This window comes from Ambystoma mexicanum, chromosome 4q (genome assembly GCF_040938575.1).
Source record: "Ambystoma mexicanum isolate Mex_15411 chromosome 4q, UKY_AmexF1_1, whole genome shotgun sequence".
Classification (NCBI taxonomy): domain Eukaryota; kingdom Metazoa; phylum Chordata; class Amphibia; order Caudata; family Ambystomatidae; genus Ambystoma; species Ambystoma mexicanum.
The window spans coordinates 1,235,916,877-1,235,937,621 of NC_090928.1; the positions used below are offsets into that span (position 1 = coordinate 1,235,916,877).

The 20,745-nt window shown below is 44.1% G+C and overlaps 1 protein-coding gene across 2 annotated transcripts in view; it reads right to left on the minus strand.

Moving 5' to 3' along the window:
* The window catches only part of LOC138468306 (zinc finger protein 318-like), a 616,069-nt gene that overhangs the window by 332,112 nt on the left and 263,212 nt on the right, over positions 1 to 20,745 (minus strand). For both annotated transcript variants that reach the window (XM_069608799.1, XM_069608800.1), the window contains one exon: positions 6,449 to 7,633. In XM_069608799.1, coding sequence (XP_069464900.1) covers positions 6,449 to 7,633 — 1,185 coding nt within the window. The remainder of the gene's footprint in view (positions 1 to 6,448; positions 7,634 to 20,745) is intronic.

The window sequence follows — 20,745 nt, forward strand, 5'->3', positions numbered from 1 at the left end:
CCTCACTTGGGGTACTTTCAACACAACTCTTCAATTTTCTCGTGAGATGTCCCTGCTCCCCCCCCCCCACAATGTATTTGAATGTTTGCCCCCAGTATTAAGCCGGAGTGCTGTATGGACCAGAGTGCTTTGCATTTATTGTAATTGTAAATCTGCTGTTAACATATTGCGGTCACTGTAATCTGATTCCACTATTAAGACTTGGAGCATGAGAACATGTTACGGGAAAGAACAAGCTAGACAATAACAATTTGATTCACTGTTTTTTTCCAGGTTGCCCTAGGATTTAAGTCACCTTCCACTCTACCATTAGCAATCAGCAGGTCTCAATCCTCAAAAAATCTGGCCCACTTTTGCCCGTACTTGGAGATATTTTAAGGTGGCCAATATCTGAAGCAAGGCAGTGTGAATTAAAATCACGAGCAAGGAGAATGTAAGGGGCCTCATATTGAGGCAGACCCTCCCCCAAAATGTCAATTTGCATAGCAAAATCTTCAAGTTTGGAATTCAAGGTTCCAATAGATAAACTAACAGCTTTTAGTGCCAATTTATTTTTGCAGGAGCACTTTCACATTACAATACCGTGTTTCTCCGCTGACAATATCCCTGCTTCTTTTACAACTGAACTCCTTACAGCAATAAGCAAGCCTCCCAACAGCTGACCACCATTCAAGTCAACTGCTGAAATATGAGTAGGCTGAAGATCGCATACCGGTAGGTCAGCTAGGACTCCCGTAACATAATATCATAATTACTAAATAAGGTGGCCTTACATTTATTTATTTATATTTGTAAAGCGCCTGCAGCAAAGAGGCATCGCAGCGCTGTTTCAAGAATGTGAATTAGTTACATGGGTGAGGGTAACAACATACGATCGTAGGATCTACATTGTTACAGGCAGTGATACACAGCTCATGAGTTACACATTTTAACAGGCAGAGTTAGCAATGGTTATGAGCTTACATGCCTCCTTGATAAAGCTCCTGAAACTCTGAATAGTCCAAACCACCAATGACAGATGAGATCGGGCTAGAGTCCAGTACCATGATCTCCCAATTTCTTTTATTTCCGATACAAGGTTTCTGGTACCCAGGCCCATATCATCGTCCTTCATATAACCTGATTCCACAAATGTTTTCAAATCGAACCTCTTTTTCCCTAATCAAACTGTTGTTGCAGGTGATTTTTAAAAGTGCGCTTGGACCCTCCTGCCACCAGGTTAAGGACTCCTCTTTATAATTCTGGGACCTCATATGTTCCGATGGACTGCTGAAAAATGTCATAACAGTCTATGGACCTTATTCAAAGATTAGATTGCTCAAAGATTGATTAGATTGACAACCATCAAGGACTTAAAACCAAGTTCAACAAAACCTGTACAAGGGTCACCTGGGAATTATACATAATCTATATTGCCTGTAGAGAGAAGATCAAGATCAGGAATCATCTGAAGTAGCTGTAGAATTGCTGATCTATTTAAAACCACTTGTTTATGAGATTAGAATATATGCTCAAAGCACACCCATTTCGAGAGGGATACCCCTAATTGCTTATTATTCCATCTTGAGCTACCTGCTGGTGCCGCCGATAAATGTAATAGAGGATAAGAAACCACGGAATCAGAGCTTATTCGATACTTTGGACCCATCCAATGAATTGGTAATTGTGAGCAAGTAGACTCAACTACAGGGGGGGCTTGCCCCCTGACACAAATGCAGCCTTTGTGATCCTACATTGTTCGTAGGCTTTTTACCCTGGATATGGATTAACGATTCTTCCCTATATTGAAACATCGACTCTAATCTTTGGTGCCCTGCTACCTAGCCACTACGAACAGGCTATTATGTGCCATTAAATCGATGCAGTTTGTGTCGGAGATGCCATCCCTGTTTGCGTAGAGACCATTCTGTTGGTAGAGCAGGCGCAGCACCAAAAAGGGCTTCACTCTCATGAGCATGCCCAGTTTGCGTAGAGTCCATTTAAATAGTAGACCAGGCTCAGCGCAAAGGGAATCTTCCCTGTCATGGGCATGTCCTCTTGATGATCTATCAAGTTGAAACTCCTGGAATTTTCAGCCTCCTCTTCAGACATATGCAAGTTTCTTATAAACATTCTCGCATTCTTCCTGGCATTATTTCTTTTCCCATTTTTTGATTTTATTTAGAGCTTTTTGACTTAGAACGGTACTGAAAAACTAGACAGTATAGCTTGTGTTCGCTTGTATTTTCTTTTCTGCCTCTTGCACTCGGAGGCAAGCCAAGCTACAGGGAGCCTTTTGCGAGATACCAGTGATAGCGGATCCATGTGATCCGACCGCAGCAGATTTTCCCGCGGCCGTAAGGTTTGCATGTGAAATGTACAAACCACAAAAAGGTTTGTACATTTCCCATGGAAACAAATGTTCAAAACCCCTACATACCCACACCCCCACCCTCAACACATCCCCAACATAAACAAACCCTACTTGTCTTCTTCAGGCTGTGTCGCTGCAACGCCTGTTCCCATTTACTTCCGTGATTGAGAACCGGCGCTGCAGGGTCCTTTTCTTTTTTTCAGGAACTGCTGGGGTTTCCCATGCAACCCCCGCTCACTATACCTTATAGTATAGTGAGCGGGGTGTTGCGGGGGACACCCCCATAATCTTTTTTGTTTATATACTTACCTACAATGCTACCACCAAAGGTTCGAACTTTTGGTGTTCGAACCTTTGCTGGTCGCCTTTTTCGGACTTTTTGTACGGTCAGACCTTTTTTTTCAGTCCGATCGTACAATTCCGTACCAGCAGATATCAGAGAAGGGAAATAATTGTGTGGTGGGGCAACACCTTTTTGGCCCCATTGGTCGGTTTAACCGGACCTTTCTCCTTAGTCTGTATCAGCTCTTCCAAAATCTTATATAGGCCGACAAAGAAACTCGATACTAGATATAAGGCTGAAATAAAAGGCACAGTGAGCTTCACCCTCTCATCCAGATATTGAAACGTTTGATGAATACTGGCCGTTGTTCTGTCGAAGAGATAGAATTCAGATGTTCTGTTATGAATGATGGCAACTCTTCAATATTCACTGGGAATTCATCCTGTATTGCAGCCCCACATCGCCAGACTCCGCAGAACTTGGGGCAATTACTTGTGAAAAAGCAGGAGTCAAAGGTGCCTCTGAATCAGCCGTAGTGACTTCTTCCATCATTGAGAAAGTTAGACTCTGTCCTAATGCGCTGGCCGAAATCCAGTATTGAGTCGAATGTCAGTGCTTGTGCCAGTGGTAGGAAAGAAGTCGAGCATCTTTGTAATCACCGGGCTGGGCGTGAAGGAGGAATTTAAGGGTGATTAACTGAGCGTTCCTCGGACAGAGGAGGCTGCACTGCTCAACTCATTTGGCAGTCCTGCTGTGCCCAAATTTGGAGCGCTGTTGTTAATTGGAGAGGGAATAGCTGGAAGCATATGACCTGCCTGATCAGATGCCACTAGTGGAGGCAGCAGCATCACTTCCAGCACACTCTTCTCTAATCCCCCACCCCCGTGCTGGGTGCCGGGAGCCTGGGCATTGAAAATACATAGTGTCAGCAGATCCAAATGATTAGTACGACCCGAGCCGTAGTAAAGTGGTCTGGCTCATACATTAATGAAGATGTTAAAGGCATGATGCGGATGCAGAACAGCTATTAAGTCAATCACAGAATGAGGCTCATGCAGACAACAATTACTTTGATCGTATGCAATGTTTTTCAGCAAAGTAGAACCCCCTGCACTTCAGCCACATATTTCCAAGACTACAACTCTGCAGTAACACTGTGGCGCTCCGAGCCAGGAAGGGGTTCTTAAGTTGAAACTCCTTCTCTTCCTCACCAGCACCACTCGAACACAGGTAAGCCAGCAAGTACTGCCAAAGCTAAGACCACAACTCTGCAGCAGCTCCTATGCTATGGTTTCCTTTGTGGATGCTGGCAAGCAAATAAACCAGCATTACAGGTTTTGTGCATCGAAGGAACTGAAAGGAGTAAATAGAGTGAAAGAAAAATAAGTAGGAGCTATAGGTGCCTCAGACTATACTGAACGGTGCAGAACGAGATGAAATACTAAACTGTTTTCCCACAATAGGCAAGTTAAATTGATACATTTCAAGACTTTGCAGCATGCATATTTAACTTCTGCTCTGTTGAAAGAAATTCCCCCAGATGTCGCAGACAACTATCCAATGTATGAAAGCAGCAGATTAGTTTTCAGGAGCTTGTAGAACAGATTGTGCAGGTATTTGCATCATTGTCACTTTGATCATTCACAACCTCCAAGTTATGGTTGGTAGGTTTAACTTGATAGCAAAAGGGGAAAACGTACAATAAGCGGGAAAAAATATCAAGTTGCAAGTTACTAGCCAGGTATACAAACTTTCTTGCTCCTCGGTTGTCCAGCTACACACAGCACACTATTTGTTACGCTCCAAAAGTCAAATATCAATGGCTAGTAGAATGCGCATTTTTGAGTGTACAACAGTTTGCAACGCTGGGACTGGTTCTGGTACAATACACTATTATATCAAAGAAGCTAGGACTGTGGCCCTATTTCAGTGAACTTAGTTTGAACTAGAAGGGCAACCGCTGAAAGGGACAGAAGGATCAGAAAGATAAATTGTTTGGACCGAATATACCATTCATTGTGGGGTTCTTTCTTAGATGCAATATAGCCCTCAGCTGATCAAACTAGTGATGGTGGATTGCCACTGGTAATGTTTGCCTTCTTTGTATGCACTGGTAAATGAACAGGGGAGGGAACTGAAGAGAATTACTGGTGTGCCATGAACTGCACCTTAACTACCCAAGGTTGTGGATTGCATGCAATGTTTACACGTCGCAATCACCCAGTTGATAAACTATATTCTAGAGCTGATGCAAATGTGGTATTTTGAATATGATAATGAATAGAAAGACAAAACGAGCTGTGAATCTAGAATTGGATACCATTGCCCCAAAGCAAATCGATCCAATTTAATCTAGCTCATTCCTTAATCAGCAGTTCCATGTGGACCCGGTTTGATTTTATGACTAACAGTTACTAAACAAGACCCTACCGTTACTGTGTATTTGTAAGAATGTGCTGGTTGTACATTTTCATATTCATATTCAACCAAGCATAGTTCAATTTTAACTTGTGCAATTTTAAAAGGAAACATTTACAGAGCAGTCTTCAGCATGCACAAACTAGTCTTGGACAATAGACCAGATATTACAAGGTAACAAAACATGTGTGCCAACTACTGATGTCCCATCATTATCATCATTACTGAAGTGTCCAATGTCCTTCATATTATTGTGTTGCTGGATGTGAGCCATTAGTAGACACTAACCATCATTGTGCAAGTCTTATATTACAGGCCTAGCCTGTAATTGAAAAGAGATTGCAAACGAAGTTTATAGTGCATCATACAATGCAAATGGTCTGGCATCCCCCGCTGCACAAGGAAGCAAATGATATAGAACTATACACATGTAGGTTGATCAGGTCGGCTAAACCCTTCCTCTCAACAAGCAGTTGTACCACACTGGCAAGAGCACTTGTGCTGTCCAAATTGGACTACTGCAATGCCCTATAGCTTGGTTTCAACAAACACATTACCAGGAAAATTCAAATGCTTCAAAATAACGCCTCGAGAGCAGCGTTAGGAATGACTAAAAGAGATCATATCTCAACAGCAAGGAGACAGACAAAATTAGGCTAAAAACCGCTTCACTAACATTCAAGTGCCTCAACAATGCAGCACCTCGCTACCTGACAAAGATTCAACAGAAGACCCACGCTCCAACCTGCTAGAGCGGCCTATATGAACTGCCTGACACAGTCCCCTCCTTCAAAATTACGACTATCGGCGGCAATAGCTTCCCTGTCAACGCTGCCCAACTTTGGAACTGCCTCCCACCCATCCTAAGGGAGAACCAAACCTACCCAGATTTCAGACAAAATATCATTAACTGGCTTAAAGAAAATGATTTTTAACCTCAGTATGACCTTCAAATCTGTTACTCTTACCTACTGAAGCCGGCAAAGTTCAAATGCACTGATTTTAGCTACATATGCAATACATTGGTTGTATCACCTCAGATCTTGTATTTGGTAACTTACACTATGTTTCACATGCATATGTGGACTCTAACTGTAATCAACGCAGTATTTTGTATCGCATCTTTGTAACCATGTAAGCGATGCTGTATTTCCTATTGTTTCTTTGTAATCATGTAGGCTGAAAACATCTTTGTCCTCGCGCCCTGATAGCCTCGGGTCTGCCGTGCGCGCTACAAATAAACAACCAAAACACCAGACTCCCGATTTAAAATAGAAATTTGAGGATTGCAACAATGTTTTTAACACCTCTAATTTATGTACAATGGCACGAAGCAGGACAAATCTACACCTTTCCAACATTTTTATTTCTCACTGAAACCCATTAACACTCACCTCCAGTGATGTAGGCTCCTTGGTTGCACTAGATCGTGCTCGTGTGTCACTGTTCAATGGTTGTGAAGCTAATCCAGAGGCTCCAATACTGGAGACATTACTGTTTGTGGATTCAGTCAGTAAAATGAGATTGTGTCTGTTTTTTGTTTGGTTCGTGGGCGTCGTAGTCTTAACATGGCCAGCCCGATGCACTGTTTTAATGTTTTCAGGTGGCCAAGTTGCTATGTTTTTATTCCTGTTTTTTTTCCTTTTACCTCTATGAGGTACAGCATCAGGAGGTCGAACTTTATTTAGTGGGGCATGAACTGTGGTGGAGGAAGTTGAGATTTGTGTAGTAGAAGTGATCTGTTTCGTGACCAGTGTAGTTGGGGCCATATGCGCAGAAGTAGCTTCCTGTCCCGTTCCTGTTCCTTTTATCGGAGTCTCAGATGCTGGGTTAAGATCCTTGATAGAGGCCTTGGATGGATCAACTGGAGATTCAGGAGCATGTGTGTCACTCTTGCTGCGGTGCATCTCCCAAGAACTTGGTTTATCTGGATCAGGGGATCGCCGCTCAGGAGACCGAGAAACAGGTTTACCATAAAGACGCTCTTGGGTTCGGGCTGTAAGCTGGCCAATTTCACCCACATCCATATCAAGTCCAATGGTCTTGAGTAAATCATGAATCTTTGTAAATTCTCCAGGAGCTTTATTATCTTGTGGAGGTCCAGTCCCATTTGGAGAAGAGCTTTTCTGGTCTGCAGTTTCATCAAAGTTATGGTCTGGGTGTTGAATGTTGGTTGGGTTTGGTTTAACATCATCCTCATCACCATAAAGAAATTTCTCCTCATCTTCAACATTTGATAGGCTTTTCTGCACGCCGTCAGATAGACGGGACATCACATTGTCGGAGAATCCACGGACATCCTGTCTGGCCTTTTCATGAGCCATTAGAAATACACTACTGTGGTCAGAGCTATGTGGCTTTGCAATTTGATTGGTTGCCCCTTTCTGGTCTTGGTTATACAATCGGCCTGAGTCGTACATCTCATCTTGAGAGGGTTTGCTCATAGGATCCGTACTACCACCTTTGTTAAACAGTTTGAGGTAAGTTTCAACCTGCGAAGAGAAGGTATTGCTGCTTGTCTGTGGGGTTGAAGTAACAGTTGAGAGCAAAGATGTAGAGCTTGTAGTGAAGTCTTCACGCTGCAATACAAAACAAAAAACTCAGGTTTACCAGAGAACAAGGACAACACTTCAGTTGGGTAACATGCAATACAAATTGCTGAACAAAGATGAAATTCAAACATGTATGTCACAATGGAAAAGAAACTAATTGCCATGCATGTGTGTGATGCTGGAACAGACTTGACACTAGATTACTGGAGATTCCTGAAATGTTATTATGGAAAAAACAGCAACCACAAATCAGATTCTTAACTCTGCAAGTTAAACAGCACTTGGCACGCAGCATGAAGAGAGCTCAATGAATCATTGTACCAGCACAGTACATTGTATTAGTAGTTGTGATCTCAATCATACTTGTGACCAGAGAGGTGAATTATGTTGCAGACGCAAGACTTACCACGCTATAAATGGGGTTGTTGGAAGAATACTACCAAGTAAACAAGATGTAGTACTTGGGTGTGGTTTGGGGGTTTGACCCAGCTTCTACAGCTTGCTCATTTCCGAACCAGCCAATCCGCCTTTCAGCACCAGAAATAACATGTTGGTGTACACAATTTAAACTCAGCCAACCAGACATCCTTTACTGTATTTTCAGTCAAGAGTAACAGAAGCAGCAGGGACCCGAGAATCCAGTTTTTAAAACCAATGCATTTTTTCCTTCTTTGTTTTTGTATAAAAGCTAAACCCATACATATTTTTAAAATGGACGATCAGGCATCAAATGTTTTCTTAACACAGAATACCCAGACATTAACTACACAACATATTTAAAACGCATTCGAGAGATGTTGAAAAGGAGGACATATTGGTTAACAGTGATAGAGCCTTCCCGTGCCACTATTGAATGTTTTGTTCTCTCTTTTAGGGTGCTCGCATTTCTGGAAACTAAAAATTAAGATGCTTAAAGAAACAAATCTGACTCAATACTTAAAACACATCATTTAAAAGGTTTTGAGCACGGTCCGTCTCGGCTAGATGCCAGGTGCTTGCTTTTATGGGTATCAATTGCGGTACACTTCTCATAAAAGATCACAGGATTTATTTCCTGCTTTTATTCCAGTCCACAAATTTGGGGCAAAACTGAAGTGGCAATTTCTTTGTTTAAATTAGACACATTTTTAAACTTTTGAAATCCCTACTAAAACATGAGTTTCTCACCTTTAAATACAATGCTCCAGTTTGCAACATTCCAATATGTGCCAACTTCATAGGTGCTTCATTTTTAAATGATGGCGAGCACTTATTGGATACAGTCACCTACAGTCCTTTCTGCATTATCATTCTCATACTTTGGGGGACTGGAATTTAGTATACGGATTCTGTAGTATTTTTCAGAATCATAAAGAACCCCATATGATGCACTTGATAAAGAGGACACTACCAGTACAAAAGTAACACATTGGTAAAAGTGATTAGCATCACTTTTATATGCACTTATAGGGTTGGAAATTGAGGGGAACTGGGAGCTATTTAGCTGCTGCCTAATGCCCAGATGAGTCTGGTCAGCTTGATACCAAGATTTACCAGGAGCTACTATGGGCTCCCCGTGCGAACTGAAGCCATACAAACGCACCCATGTGAATTTAGGGCCGAACAAACGCACCCATGTGAATTTAGGGCAATGTATAAACAAACATTAGGACACACTACACAACATTGAAAGCATAATGGGTCATAAAAAATGGATAAAATGTTTGGATTTTATGCGGAAGTTAGATTTGAGAAACACTAGTAGCTCCTCGTTTCCCAGTGGTAGCTCCTGTACACTGAGGAAGCTGGATACGCAGCTAATCCAATCGTAATTTCGATCCCTGACTAGTCTGTACAGTTTAGTGTCCTTGGTTTTAACTTGGTCTGATAGAATTGATCCAGTGTATATGCACTTACAATTTAACCACATTATCATCCTGGGCAAATATCTTTAAGAAGGAAAGCTGAAATAGAGAATTTCTATATAAAGATATTTGGACAAGCAAGAAAGATGGGAAAATAATTTGCCAAAAAGCACACAATTTACAGTGATTACTATGGACAACTATGGCCGGACCCTCGCCCCTAGTTGTAACCTGTAGTTTAAGCAAATAGTATCATGGCAGCAGGAGAATTAAGCTAGCTTTTGAAATCTGACCTTCACTTCATTAGAGTTCCATGGTAGAAATCTCACTTTGTTAAATTCCCGCTCCATTCACCCCAGCCACTTTTCAAATGGTTTAATCTGCAGTTTGTGTTGCTTTGGTGACACCGGGTGTACTAACCCACCAGGCCCTATCCGCAAACAAGCTATATATGGCAGATGTTACTTACCAAGAAATAGTCTTTATGTGGCTTGTATTTGTTTAGCTTAATATGCATTGCACAGTCCATCTAGTGGTTGGTCAGAAGTATTGAAAGTTTACTTCCAAAGTAAAAAGTCATGAAGAGGAGCACCCAAGTTACACTATGACAATCCTATGCTTGACACAGGTATGTCCTTACATTGTTTTTCCCAAACCTTTGTCAGAGGCCATTTTGCCTTCAACGTTAGAGCAGAAGTGCATCCCTTTTTAGTTCAGTGTTACAACTGGTGAAATACACTCATGTTAGTAAACTTTCACGCTGGACCTGGAGCTTCACATTTCAGCTTACAAAACCTTTGGGTGAAGTAAGCAGGCGAGGCCGGCTGTGTTTGACAAGGAAGAGAACGCATGAAGGGTTTCTCGATCAACAAGACAAGGTCACTAGTGTCCTGAGAGCAAGGCTATTTAAAGTTCCACTCTGTAGTAAAAGTCGCATGCAGTGACGGACTTACCGCAAATCTTGAGGTTGAGTTTAGACATTAAGGATCAAAAGCAAAGAGAACAGAAGATGAAATGCATACACATGAATTGCTTTTTATTGATATATGATATGGCATTTATAACGCGCCTGTACACAAGTGTTCCTAGGTGTGACAAGACAAGGAGGGGGGAAAACAGTGGGAGGACAAAACAACAATCTTACTAGGCCGTGTGTTATTTAGATTGCGCAAGGGCAGGGAAGTGGAAGGGGTGGGGAGTGCAGGTAACTCCAAAGTGCAGCCAACACGTGGCTCTTAAGTGCAGAGAGAAGGGACTTTAGGGCTGCAGATACAGACAGACCCCAAGTGCTGGGGGAGCCAAGAGGCAGTGCGGGGTGCAACTGGACATGCAGGGACCTGGGGCAAAGTTCAGAGGGTGGCCAGGTGACCAGTTCTGGGAGCTGTCAGGACATAAGCAGTGGAGAGCAAGAGAGAAAGCGGAAGCAAAGAGGAAGGTCTTGAGTTGCTACAGGAACCGGAGGTGGTTCTGCTCAAATTTGAGAGAGGTAGGGAGGCGGTTCCAGAGGGAGGCCCCAGCCGAAGATAGAGATCTGCCCCCAACTCTCTGCTTGGAGAAGCGTCTGAACCTCAGAGTTGGAGCTTGAGAAGGGAGATGTTAAGGAAGAGAGTGTTGGAGGTAGTGCAATCTCTTGTGGACGATGCAGAGGGTCTTTAACTTGATCATTGCCACCACTGGGAGCCAATCAAGATATTTCAGAGCTGGAGAGATACGAACCCTGGGCTTGAGGCCAAGGACAAGTCTTGCAATCCTGTTCTGGATACGTTGTAGAGGATGGAGTGTAGAAACGGGAAGATTTAGAAAGAGGCTGTTGCAGTAGTCCAGCCTAGAGAGGAACAGAGCTCTGGAGACCGTGAGCTTCTGGGTGAAAGTGAGGAAAGGAAGAATACCTCTGAGGGGGGCAGATGAACGTTTGACTTCTTAGAGACATCAGAGATGTGAGGAGAGAAGGAACTGGTGGAGTCGAAGATGACCCCAAGGTTCTTATCCTCAAAGGTAGAAGCAGGAAGAGGGCGCACATGGGGCGGCCAGAGAGAGTGGAAAGGAGGGAGCCAGTGTTCTGATGAGGGGGATCTCAGTCTTAATGGCATTAAGGCAGAGATCATCGGTAGCACACCATTCCTGAACTTAGACCAGACTGTCTGGAATGATAGAAGGAGAAGAGGCAACCGAGGGGAGCTTGAAAGAGAGCTGGGTTTAATCTGCATAATACTGAAAGTTGGAGCAGAGAGCAGCGATGCAGTGGGCAAGAGTTGCCAGGTATTGGTTGAACAGCCAGGGAGAAAGGTAAAACCGTTGGGGAACAAAACAGGTAGAGAGAGAGAAGAGAGGAAAGACCCAAGTTGGACCTGAGAGGGTGGATCAGTGAGAAAGGTCAGCCAGGCCAGGACCTGATAAGCGATACCCGGGTTATCACAGAGGCGATTGAGCAGGATGGCATGGCTGACCTTATCAAAAGCAGAAGAAAGATCGAGGAGAAGGAGGACAGAAGGAAGGTTAGAATCAAAGTTAGAGAGCAGGTCGTCACGGGTGTTCAGGAGAGCGGTTTCCGTGCTTCTGGCCGCTCTGAAGCCAGACTGCTGGTCATGGAGACAACCAACAGATTCAGTGTGCAGATTCATCTGGGAGATGGCCAGCTTTTCCAAGAGTTTGCCCAGAAAAGGAGTGATGGAAATCGGGTGATAGTTAGCCAGAGAGGAAGGATAAGCAGAGGGCTTCTTTAGGAGGGGGAGCACAAGGGAGTGCTTTAGGGGGGGGGTTGAGGGGGAGGGGAAGGCTCCAGTGGCAAACGAGTGATTGCAGAAATCGGCCAAGGCTGGAGCAAGGGTGTTGATGTGGTCCTTGATGGTTCTGGGTGAACAGGGAAGAACCTGTTTTGGCTAGACTTTCGTAGATCGGCCTTGTCTAGAAACATTGTCTGGGGTGAACAAGGGAAAGGAAGAGCAGGGAGGAGGAGAGGCAGCCACAAGCAGACCAAGAGTGGAGGAGGAGAAAGAGGAAGAGAGGATGGACAGGATGTCCTGAGTTTTAGCGATGAAGCTAAGGCCGTACAGAGGGCCTGGCAGGGAACAGGAGAGGTAGGGACTGCGGCAGGATTGGCCAGCTCCTTGCAGATTTGGAAGAGTACGGCCGAGTTGTTAGATGCCACAGGAGATGCATGCTTGGATGCGGGCTTTCTTCTTGGCAAGGACAGAGTACGCATTGCCTTTGGAGCAGGCCAGTTTGTCAGAGGGTGCACCTAATGCCCTCCACTTCCTCTCAGCCACCCTGCACTTGGGTTTGAGGGTGACAAGGTCAGAGTCCAAGAGTTGCACATGGATTGGGGCTTCAAGCGGAATCTCATGACGGGGGCAAGTACAACAAGAGTGTTCGAGATAGTAAGATGCAGGTTAGATGGGGCTGTATCAGGATGCGTGTCAACCAAAGATATTGGATATGTTTGCAGCTTTGAGGAATGAAAGGCAGATGAAATCTCACACACACACACACACACACACACACACACACGAAGACCCCCCCAACACCCACCCCCACAGGCACTGAAACAAGATTGTTTCAGCTATTGGACGTAGTTTAGGACAGATTTCTCCAGGGGTTCGAAATTGAGGGAAGCTGGGAGCTATTTGGCTCCTGCTTGTAGCCTAGAAGAGCCAGGTATCTTGACTCCAACAGCTACCTCACACCAACAGGAGCTACCTTTGGCTCCTCAGGCCAACTGATGCCAATTACACGCATGCGAGTTTACCTATGTGCATTTGGAAAATCTATTAACTAACACTAGGACACAGCTATGATATTTAAAGCATAAGGACTCAAATAATGGACCAAAGGAAAGTTTGTATTTTATGTTCGATTTGGGCAGCACTATGTACTGGCTCCTGCTCACTGGTTAATGCTGGATACCCAGGAGTGCTTTTAGCTCCTGCTTATCCAATCTTAATTTCTACCTCTGTTACTCCAATGCACAAGTGACAGCTGTAAAAGCTTTCAATGAAACTTTAACACTGGGAATTTTTCTGGATAATATTCTATTGTCATTTACTCCATCTGTTCCATTACAAAATTGAATGAACCGTACACAGTCAGGTTATGCACTACCGGAAAGGGAACGGGTCAGTCTAAAAAGGAACATGGAGGCCATCAAAGCTAGGTTCTGTCAAGCAAGAAAACCATCACAGACCTGTTTCGACAAGGATATGCCCTTGCTTGCTTAACATACATAGTCCAGCTAAAACTCCCTGCTCTGGCCCAATGAGTCTCAAATCTGTAGGGTGTACGTGTTCTCCCTAAATAGAGGGTATGGCCATCTCTCTATAGTGGCAGAGCTCTGTTAATCTGACTATGAGAGACATCAGGAGAAAAAGAAAAAAATTGAAAACGCTCTAGTTACGTACGCACAGTACTGTACCTACTGCCTCATTGGGCACCCCATTTTACTGCTAGTCTCTCCGCCTAACCTGGCCAGAACTCAAAAATAGTAAAAACAGAATTAAAATCCCACTGCTCCCCCCTTGGGCTCTGTTACCAAGGTCACTCTTTGCACTTGCATTCACTGTGCAAGCCCTTCAATCAAGGAACAACCAATACCTGGGGTAAAGTTTTCAAGTCGTCAGCTACTAGCCAGGCATAAAAATGTACTCACTCAATTCTGCACCAGCACACAGCACAGTATTTCTTACTAAGTTAATCATCACTAGCAAAAGTGAATGCAAATCCTTAGGCCGGCTGACATGCAAACAAGCAGAAGAAAGATCTCCTGCTTAGCCAGACTGCAGATTGGCATAAACATATGTAAAATGTATACAAATTGTGTCCGTGCAAGATTAAGTGCTTTGCAATCACATCCAAAAATGTGCAGCAAAAGCTTCAAAAATTCACTTTCAAATTTCAAAATAAAAGAATATGCTTTGGCAGCACTGGAAGTCATCTTGAAAACTCAGGGGAAGGAAAAAATGTTGAGTGCAATTAGACTACAGAGGCCATCAACAATGAGTTGTAGATTTAGCTCTGCCTCGCATGTAGTTCTTTGCAAATTGACACTGTGTTATAGTTATTCTTAATAAATGTCTGGAATCTGATCCATGGCTATACAATTACTGTCAAATAATTAAGGAATGTTTCACATTTCAACATGTTATACATGTAAATCCTTGCTGATGAATAAAGAGAAACTTATTAAACAAAACTTACTGAGGTCTTCCATTTGTTTATTTTTAAACATTTTGGTTTGGGCAGTGGAATCAATCGTGTAGCTGTTTATCACAAGGCAGTTTCCAGCAGCATCTTAACAACTTAGATGCAGGCAGGATCATCGCCGAAGGTACCATCATTAAACGCCATGCACGGCTACGCCAATTTGGTTTCAAACATGAAACGCAGGCAACACTCCTTAACATGACAGTGGAACCCAACGTCCTGTTTGGGAAGGCCAAAGAGGATGCATTCAAATCTGCCAAGGAGGAGTATGATACTTTAAAATCTGTAGGCCAGCTAACGAATAAGCCGCCAGGCCAAAGAGGCGGAAGCAATTTACATCTGTTTCGTGGTCAAAGCTCACAAAGGGGTTCAGGTTTTGGACAAAGTCAGGGCTCATCCCGGGGAAACAACCAAGGACAAGCCTTGCAAGGTTTCCAGAGGGGCCACTGTCGATCTTGTGGCCGGGAGAGGTCCTCCACTTCCAGAGGTGGAGCTACACTACCAAAACAATGACCAACAGCTTCAGGTCCCCTCCCATGCCTCTCCAGTAGGATGGCGTATTTCACACTTCACCCACGCATTGGAGGGAATCACAACAGACAAAGGGTGCTATCTACCGTAGCGAGTGGTTATTGTATGGAGCTAATCCAACAACCTTCCAACCATCCCCAGCGACAAAGAACAACCACGAAGGAAGAACACATCCTTCTCGGGGAGGACGCATCGCTGTTACTCAAGGACACCAAAGAAATAGTCCCAGCGAACCAGGTGAACAAGGGTATTTATTCGACCTCCCTGTGCCAAAAAAAGATCCAACAATGCGCCCAGTATTAGACCTACGCCCGACAAACACTTATGAAAAGCCACACAAATTCTGCATGACAAAGCTACAAGAAGTAATCCCTCTGCTGAAGTGGGGAGACTACATGGGAACACTGGATATGAAAGATGACTATTTGCATATTTCAATGTTCCCAGCGCACAGAAAACTCTTGCATTTCAAGATAGCAAACCAGCACTACCAATTCAAGGTGCTGCTCTTTTGCAATAACGTCTGCTCCAAAGGTATTCGCCAAGGTACTGGCGGTGGTGTCAGTGCACCTGTGCAAGAAGGCAATCCCAGTGTACCCCTACCTGAAGGACTGGCTGATTACAGGGGAGTCACCCCAACTTTGCAGGCAAAACACTAAAAGAACCATAAACCTTCTCTTCAAACAAGACAAAATCAAGCCTTGTGCCAAGCCCAACCAAGCAGTTCCTAAGAGCGGTCAAACACGGAAGCAGGGTTAGTCTTTCCATCAATGGAAAGAGTTCAAAACAAGCTATGGCAAATACCTCCGTATCAAGCCAGTCGCCAGATAGGCGTATGTAAATCAATGCGTTTGCCAGGCATGATGCATTTACCTGGTGTGTGTGACTGAGACAGACAGACAGACAGACAGACAGACAGACAGACAGACACACACACACACACACACACCTCTAGTGTTGGTCGTTTTGCCAATACTAGAAGCCCTACACTGGTGGACAAAGGAAAACTTGTTAAAGGGAAAAACTTTCCACGATCCGGCAGTGCAAGCGATCGTTAAAACAGAGGCATCATTTTCAGGACAGGGGGCACATCACTGTAACCACATAGCACATGGTCTGTGGAATCACAGCACAGAACCACATCAAACTGATGGAACCTCTGACAGTATTCAAAGCGCTACAAGCATTCAAAGCTCAGCTGACAAATCAGTTGGTACAAATCCTAACCGACAGCACCGCTGCAATGTTCTACATCAACAAGCAGGGGGGCACACACTCTCCAAATCTGTCCAAGCTAGCACAGAAGGTATGGAACGGGGAATGGTCCATCTTCCCAAAATGTTCCAGGGGTACTCAACAGTCTAGCAGACTCTCTGAGCAGCGATCCCCTACCAGAAGAACACGAGTTGCGATTAGACTCAAATGACCAAATCTTTTCGCAGTGGGGTTACCTTGTTAGCTACAGGAGAAAACTAGCGATGCCCAGACTTCCCGTCCAGGTTTCCCGAGCCAGACTCCAAAGGGAACGCCCTATGGATGGGCTAGTCAGGGAAATGTACTTATGCTTTTCCCCAAACTCCTCTAATGAGCAGGGTGGTGAACAAGATTCACAGAGAATAGATGACGCTCATCCTAGTTGCTCCCATGTGGGCAAGACAACCATGGTATCCACATCTGCTGAAACTGGCGATGTGCGTTCCCATCATACTCCCGTGCCAGACCAGTCTACTGACCCAACACGGGGGAATAACAGTTCACCCTCAACCTCACTCAATGAACTTGGCAGCATGGCTCCTGAGGTCATAGAGTTTGGACATCTAAATCTACCACAGACGTATATGGATAGCCTCAATCAAGGAGGCACGTAAACCAAACACCAGACACTGTTATTTCGACAAGTGGAGGTGGTTTGTAATTTGGTACCAGTCTAAACAAATAAACCATATAGAATGTACTCCATCCCACATTCTTAACTATATGCTCCACTTGTTAGACTCTACTATTCAACTCTATAAAGGTCCACCTGCCGGCTTTATCGGCTTACATCACCTCTCAGAGTAAGGTATTGTGGTGGAAAGTTCAAGTCATTAAGGCATTCATGGAGGGAGTAAAGAGACGCCACCCACCAATTTCTAGTGAAAGCACAGCTTGCCCTGCAGTACTCATGCTCTCAGGGGTCTCTGGGGCTGTGTGCGCCACAACAGCTTGAGGGTCAATCAAAGTCTGTACTCCCCACGCCCACACACCTTATACAATCTCAACCATCTTCTCAGTCTGAGACGCTTTGGGCAGATAAAACGGTTCTGGCAAAACAAAATGGCTTCATTTGCCTCCACTAGTGACGTTGCCTTTAGCATACAACATTCATTGCGTCAATATTCGAGTGCTCCAATTCTTCTACAGTGCTCCCGGCTCTTACACTTTCAACAATAGGTGGTGAGACTGTCGACACTGAGCACAGACACTTCAGTTGAAAAGTGCACGGCCTCTGATCCTCAATCCGCAATCAATGTTACTTTAACTTGGAGGCGGTAATAAAATCATCTGATCAGCTGTGTCAGAAGCAGCACAGCCTGGTCCTTCCATTTTGCTTTCACTTCCACGCTGCATCAACACCGATCGCTGGTTATCAGCTAGGAAAAGGCTGTTAAACTGCTACAGCCAACTCCTGGCAGCTCGAGGAGTCCTCGGGAGTCGCGAGAAACAACCCCTATTGAGAATTAACTCTTGGCAAGTAAGAAATGATGTGCTCTGTGTGTGTATAGAACTGAGGTGGCAAGTGACTTTCTATGGCTGACTAGCTTGAAACCTGACGTTTTTACTCCTGCCTATAGTATTCAACTTTGTGGTGAAGAAATCTGCACATGAAGAATATGCCCTTCTGCATTTTACATAAACGTACAAGACATGTCTGTTCAGTAACATAGAACTTCAACTGAGGTTTAGTCACCTTCAGAGACTCGCTCTTTGGGGTTATGGACGCTCGTTGCTGTGACAAACTCCCTAAAGATTCTGCCAAGATTCTCTCTTCAGACATATTCTATCAAGATATATATGAAGGAGGAACAAGAATGTGCTACTGTGAATCTGAAAATGTGGATGTCCCTTTAAACAGAAATCATAATTTAACTGGGATGAGAAGGCATGATAATGAGAGGTTGCTGAACACAGAGAGCGATAGTGACGCTGGGGAAAGCCCAGGACACCGTCATTGAGAGAAGGGACAGAGACGGGGAACTTCAAAGAACCAGTGAGTTACGAAACAGCTGCCGAGCCAAGAGAGAAGTGCTGGAGGCAGCAAGCCCTTGAAACTGGAGAGTAAGAGAAGGAGCGAGGGGTGGCGTGACCATAGACCGTGGTGGACCAACGGTCCTTGCACCGACCACTATGCAGCCGGAGCCACGTAACAACCCGCTACATGGCACACCGGAATGACATCCTAGACTATAATGTGAAGTACGAGAGACCGAAAGAAGACAAGCAGTCTGCAAAGTGAAGAGGCAACGCAACCCGACTGAAAAGAACCCCGCGGTCATGTCATCTCTGAGGTTGTCAGGTTACTGGGAAAGTGTTAGACCTCGTAGGGTAATGGAGAAGTTATCCAAACATTCATACTCTTCTGAGTCACGATAAAGAGACTAGTGAAGCAAAAGCAAGTGAAGGAGAATCATAACAAAAGTGTTCCTAATCGCCACAGTGAAGATAAAGAGATAATAGAGAAAGCAAGAGAAGTGAATGAGAAGCATTAAAGGAATGATTATACTTGTCTCAGTCAGGATAAAGACGATGACAAAGCCAGAGAATTGAATGAGACTCATTGTGAGAAGCCTCAGATCAGTCTTGGACAAGACAAAGACAATAACAGTAAACCCAAAGGAAGTGCAGAATAATTGTCATACGAGTAATCCTGCTCTTCACAATCAAAGTAATGAAAGCCTCAGCATGGAAAGGAGTACAGCTCTAAGAGAAAAGAGTGATAAAACCACTCATAAGAAGAGACATTAGTTAAGAATCTGATACATTCTGTAGAAAGGAAAACGCAAAAAAGTATTGAGAGAACTATATCACTTGATCAAGGAAGTCGCAGGACTATTTGAGAATCCGCTATTGAACAAGAGTTGGCCGTAAGCCAAACCCATGAGAATGGAGTCATTTTACTGTCCTTGGTTGTTTCGATAGGGTCAGAGTGAGTGTGGAAGACTTTCACAGACAACTGATGGGCACCTTGGTCAGTTTTAGGTAGGGAACACCCCTTCGAAGTAGGGACAGATCGGTATTTTCTTTACTTTAATAAAGACCCGTTTAAAAATTTCTTGTATAAATCTGCATCGTCCTGATCCACCACCATGGCACCTCCCCACTATCTCTGCCAATATATGGGTTCCCTCAGGTATGCTCTCCCTTTTATTGTAAACGTGTATATCAAACCGTGATCTATTAAAATGGCATTTGGGAAAGTGCAGTTGTAGAAGTGGAGTTGCTGTCTCACTGGCCTTTCTGTGGGTGGAGGAGACTGGACTCAAAACTACTGCTCGAGTCTCTGGGTGTGGATTGGAGCGGTATGAACTGCCTATGGTCATTGACAGTGGATTATTGTGACTATTGACGACTAACTGCTTACAACAGTTAGCCTTTATTCACTTCGTTTTCCTCTTTCTTTTATATTGTCTTCCTATAGTGATTGCCCCCGCCTCCACTCCCAGGATCCTTATTATGAACCTGCACGCGCATTTGGGGAAGTGCAGTTGTAGAAGTGGAGTTGTTGTCTAGCGGGAGGCGGTACCGATGATCCAACGTGGTAAGCCTAGAAATTGGCACTACTCACCCAAACGGGATAACACTCAATATGTCTGTAAACAAGTATTCTTTAAAGACAGGTATGCCTCCGATTCTGCCTGTGCCATTGTCACTACAGCGGGTGACTATTGAGAATCCAAATATAACGGTTTCCCAGCCCAAAAAAGTTTAACTGACCTCTGCATTGAAATCACAGAGTCTTCAAAAATTCCAACGGTCAGTATCCATCTCGGCAGACATCCGGTTCTTTTGTGCATCAGACCCAAAACAAAATGTTAAAGCCCAGCAAGTGGATTTGATTAAAATAAATTGTGAAACCGGCGGGCTTCCCGAAGAACCAGATCGTGCTGAGAGGGGTGCAATTGTGATTTTGGAAGAACCCCAACAAAATATGTTTGATAACCCATTGCACGAAGTAACTGACACCACTCTGGAAACTGCATGCATCACAGGGGATCGACAGTCAGTAGGAACGAAACCCTGAGGTACTAACATACTATTGGAGCCATTGGCCTTTCCAGCAATGGCTCCAGTCTTGTGTTCAGTGCTAGCACGACACAAACTAAGTGAGGCGCACGAGGCGCTGACCATAGCCGGGGTGATTGATGATGACGTGATGGACTTCATGAACACCACTAATAATACATGTCCTGATTCCCAAGAAATATTGTACATCTGTTCAAACAAGAGTGATTTGATTCAATTACATTTAGAAAAAGATATTGGTAATTTGACAAATAATAATTAAAATCCTTAAAACTGAGCTTCCAC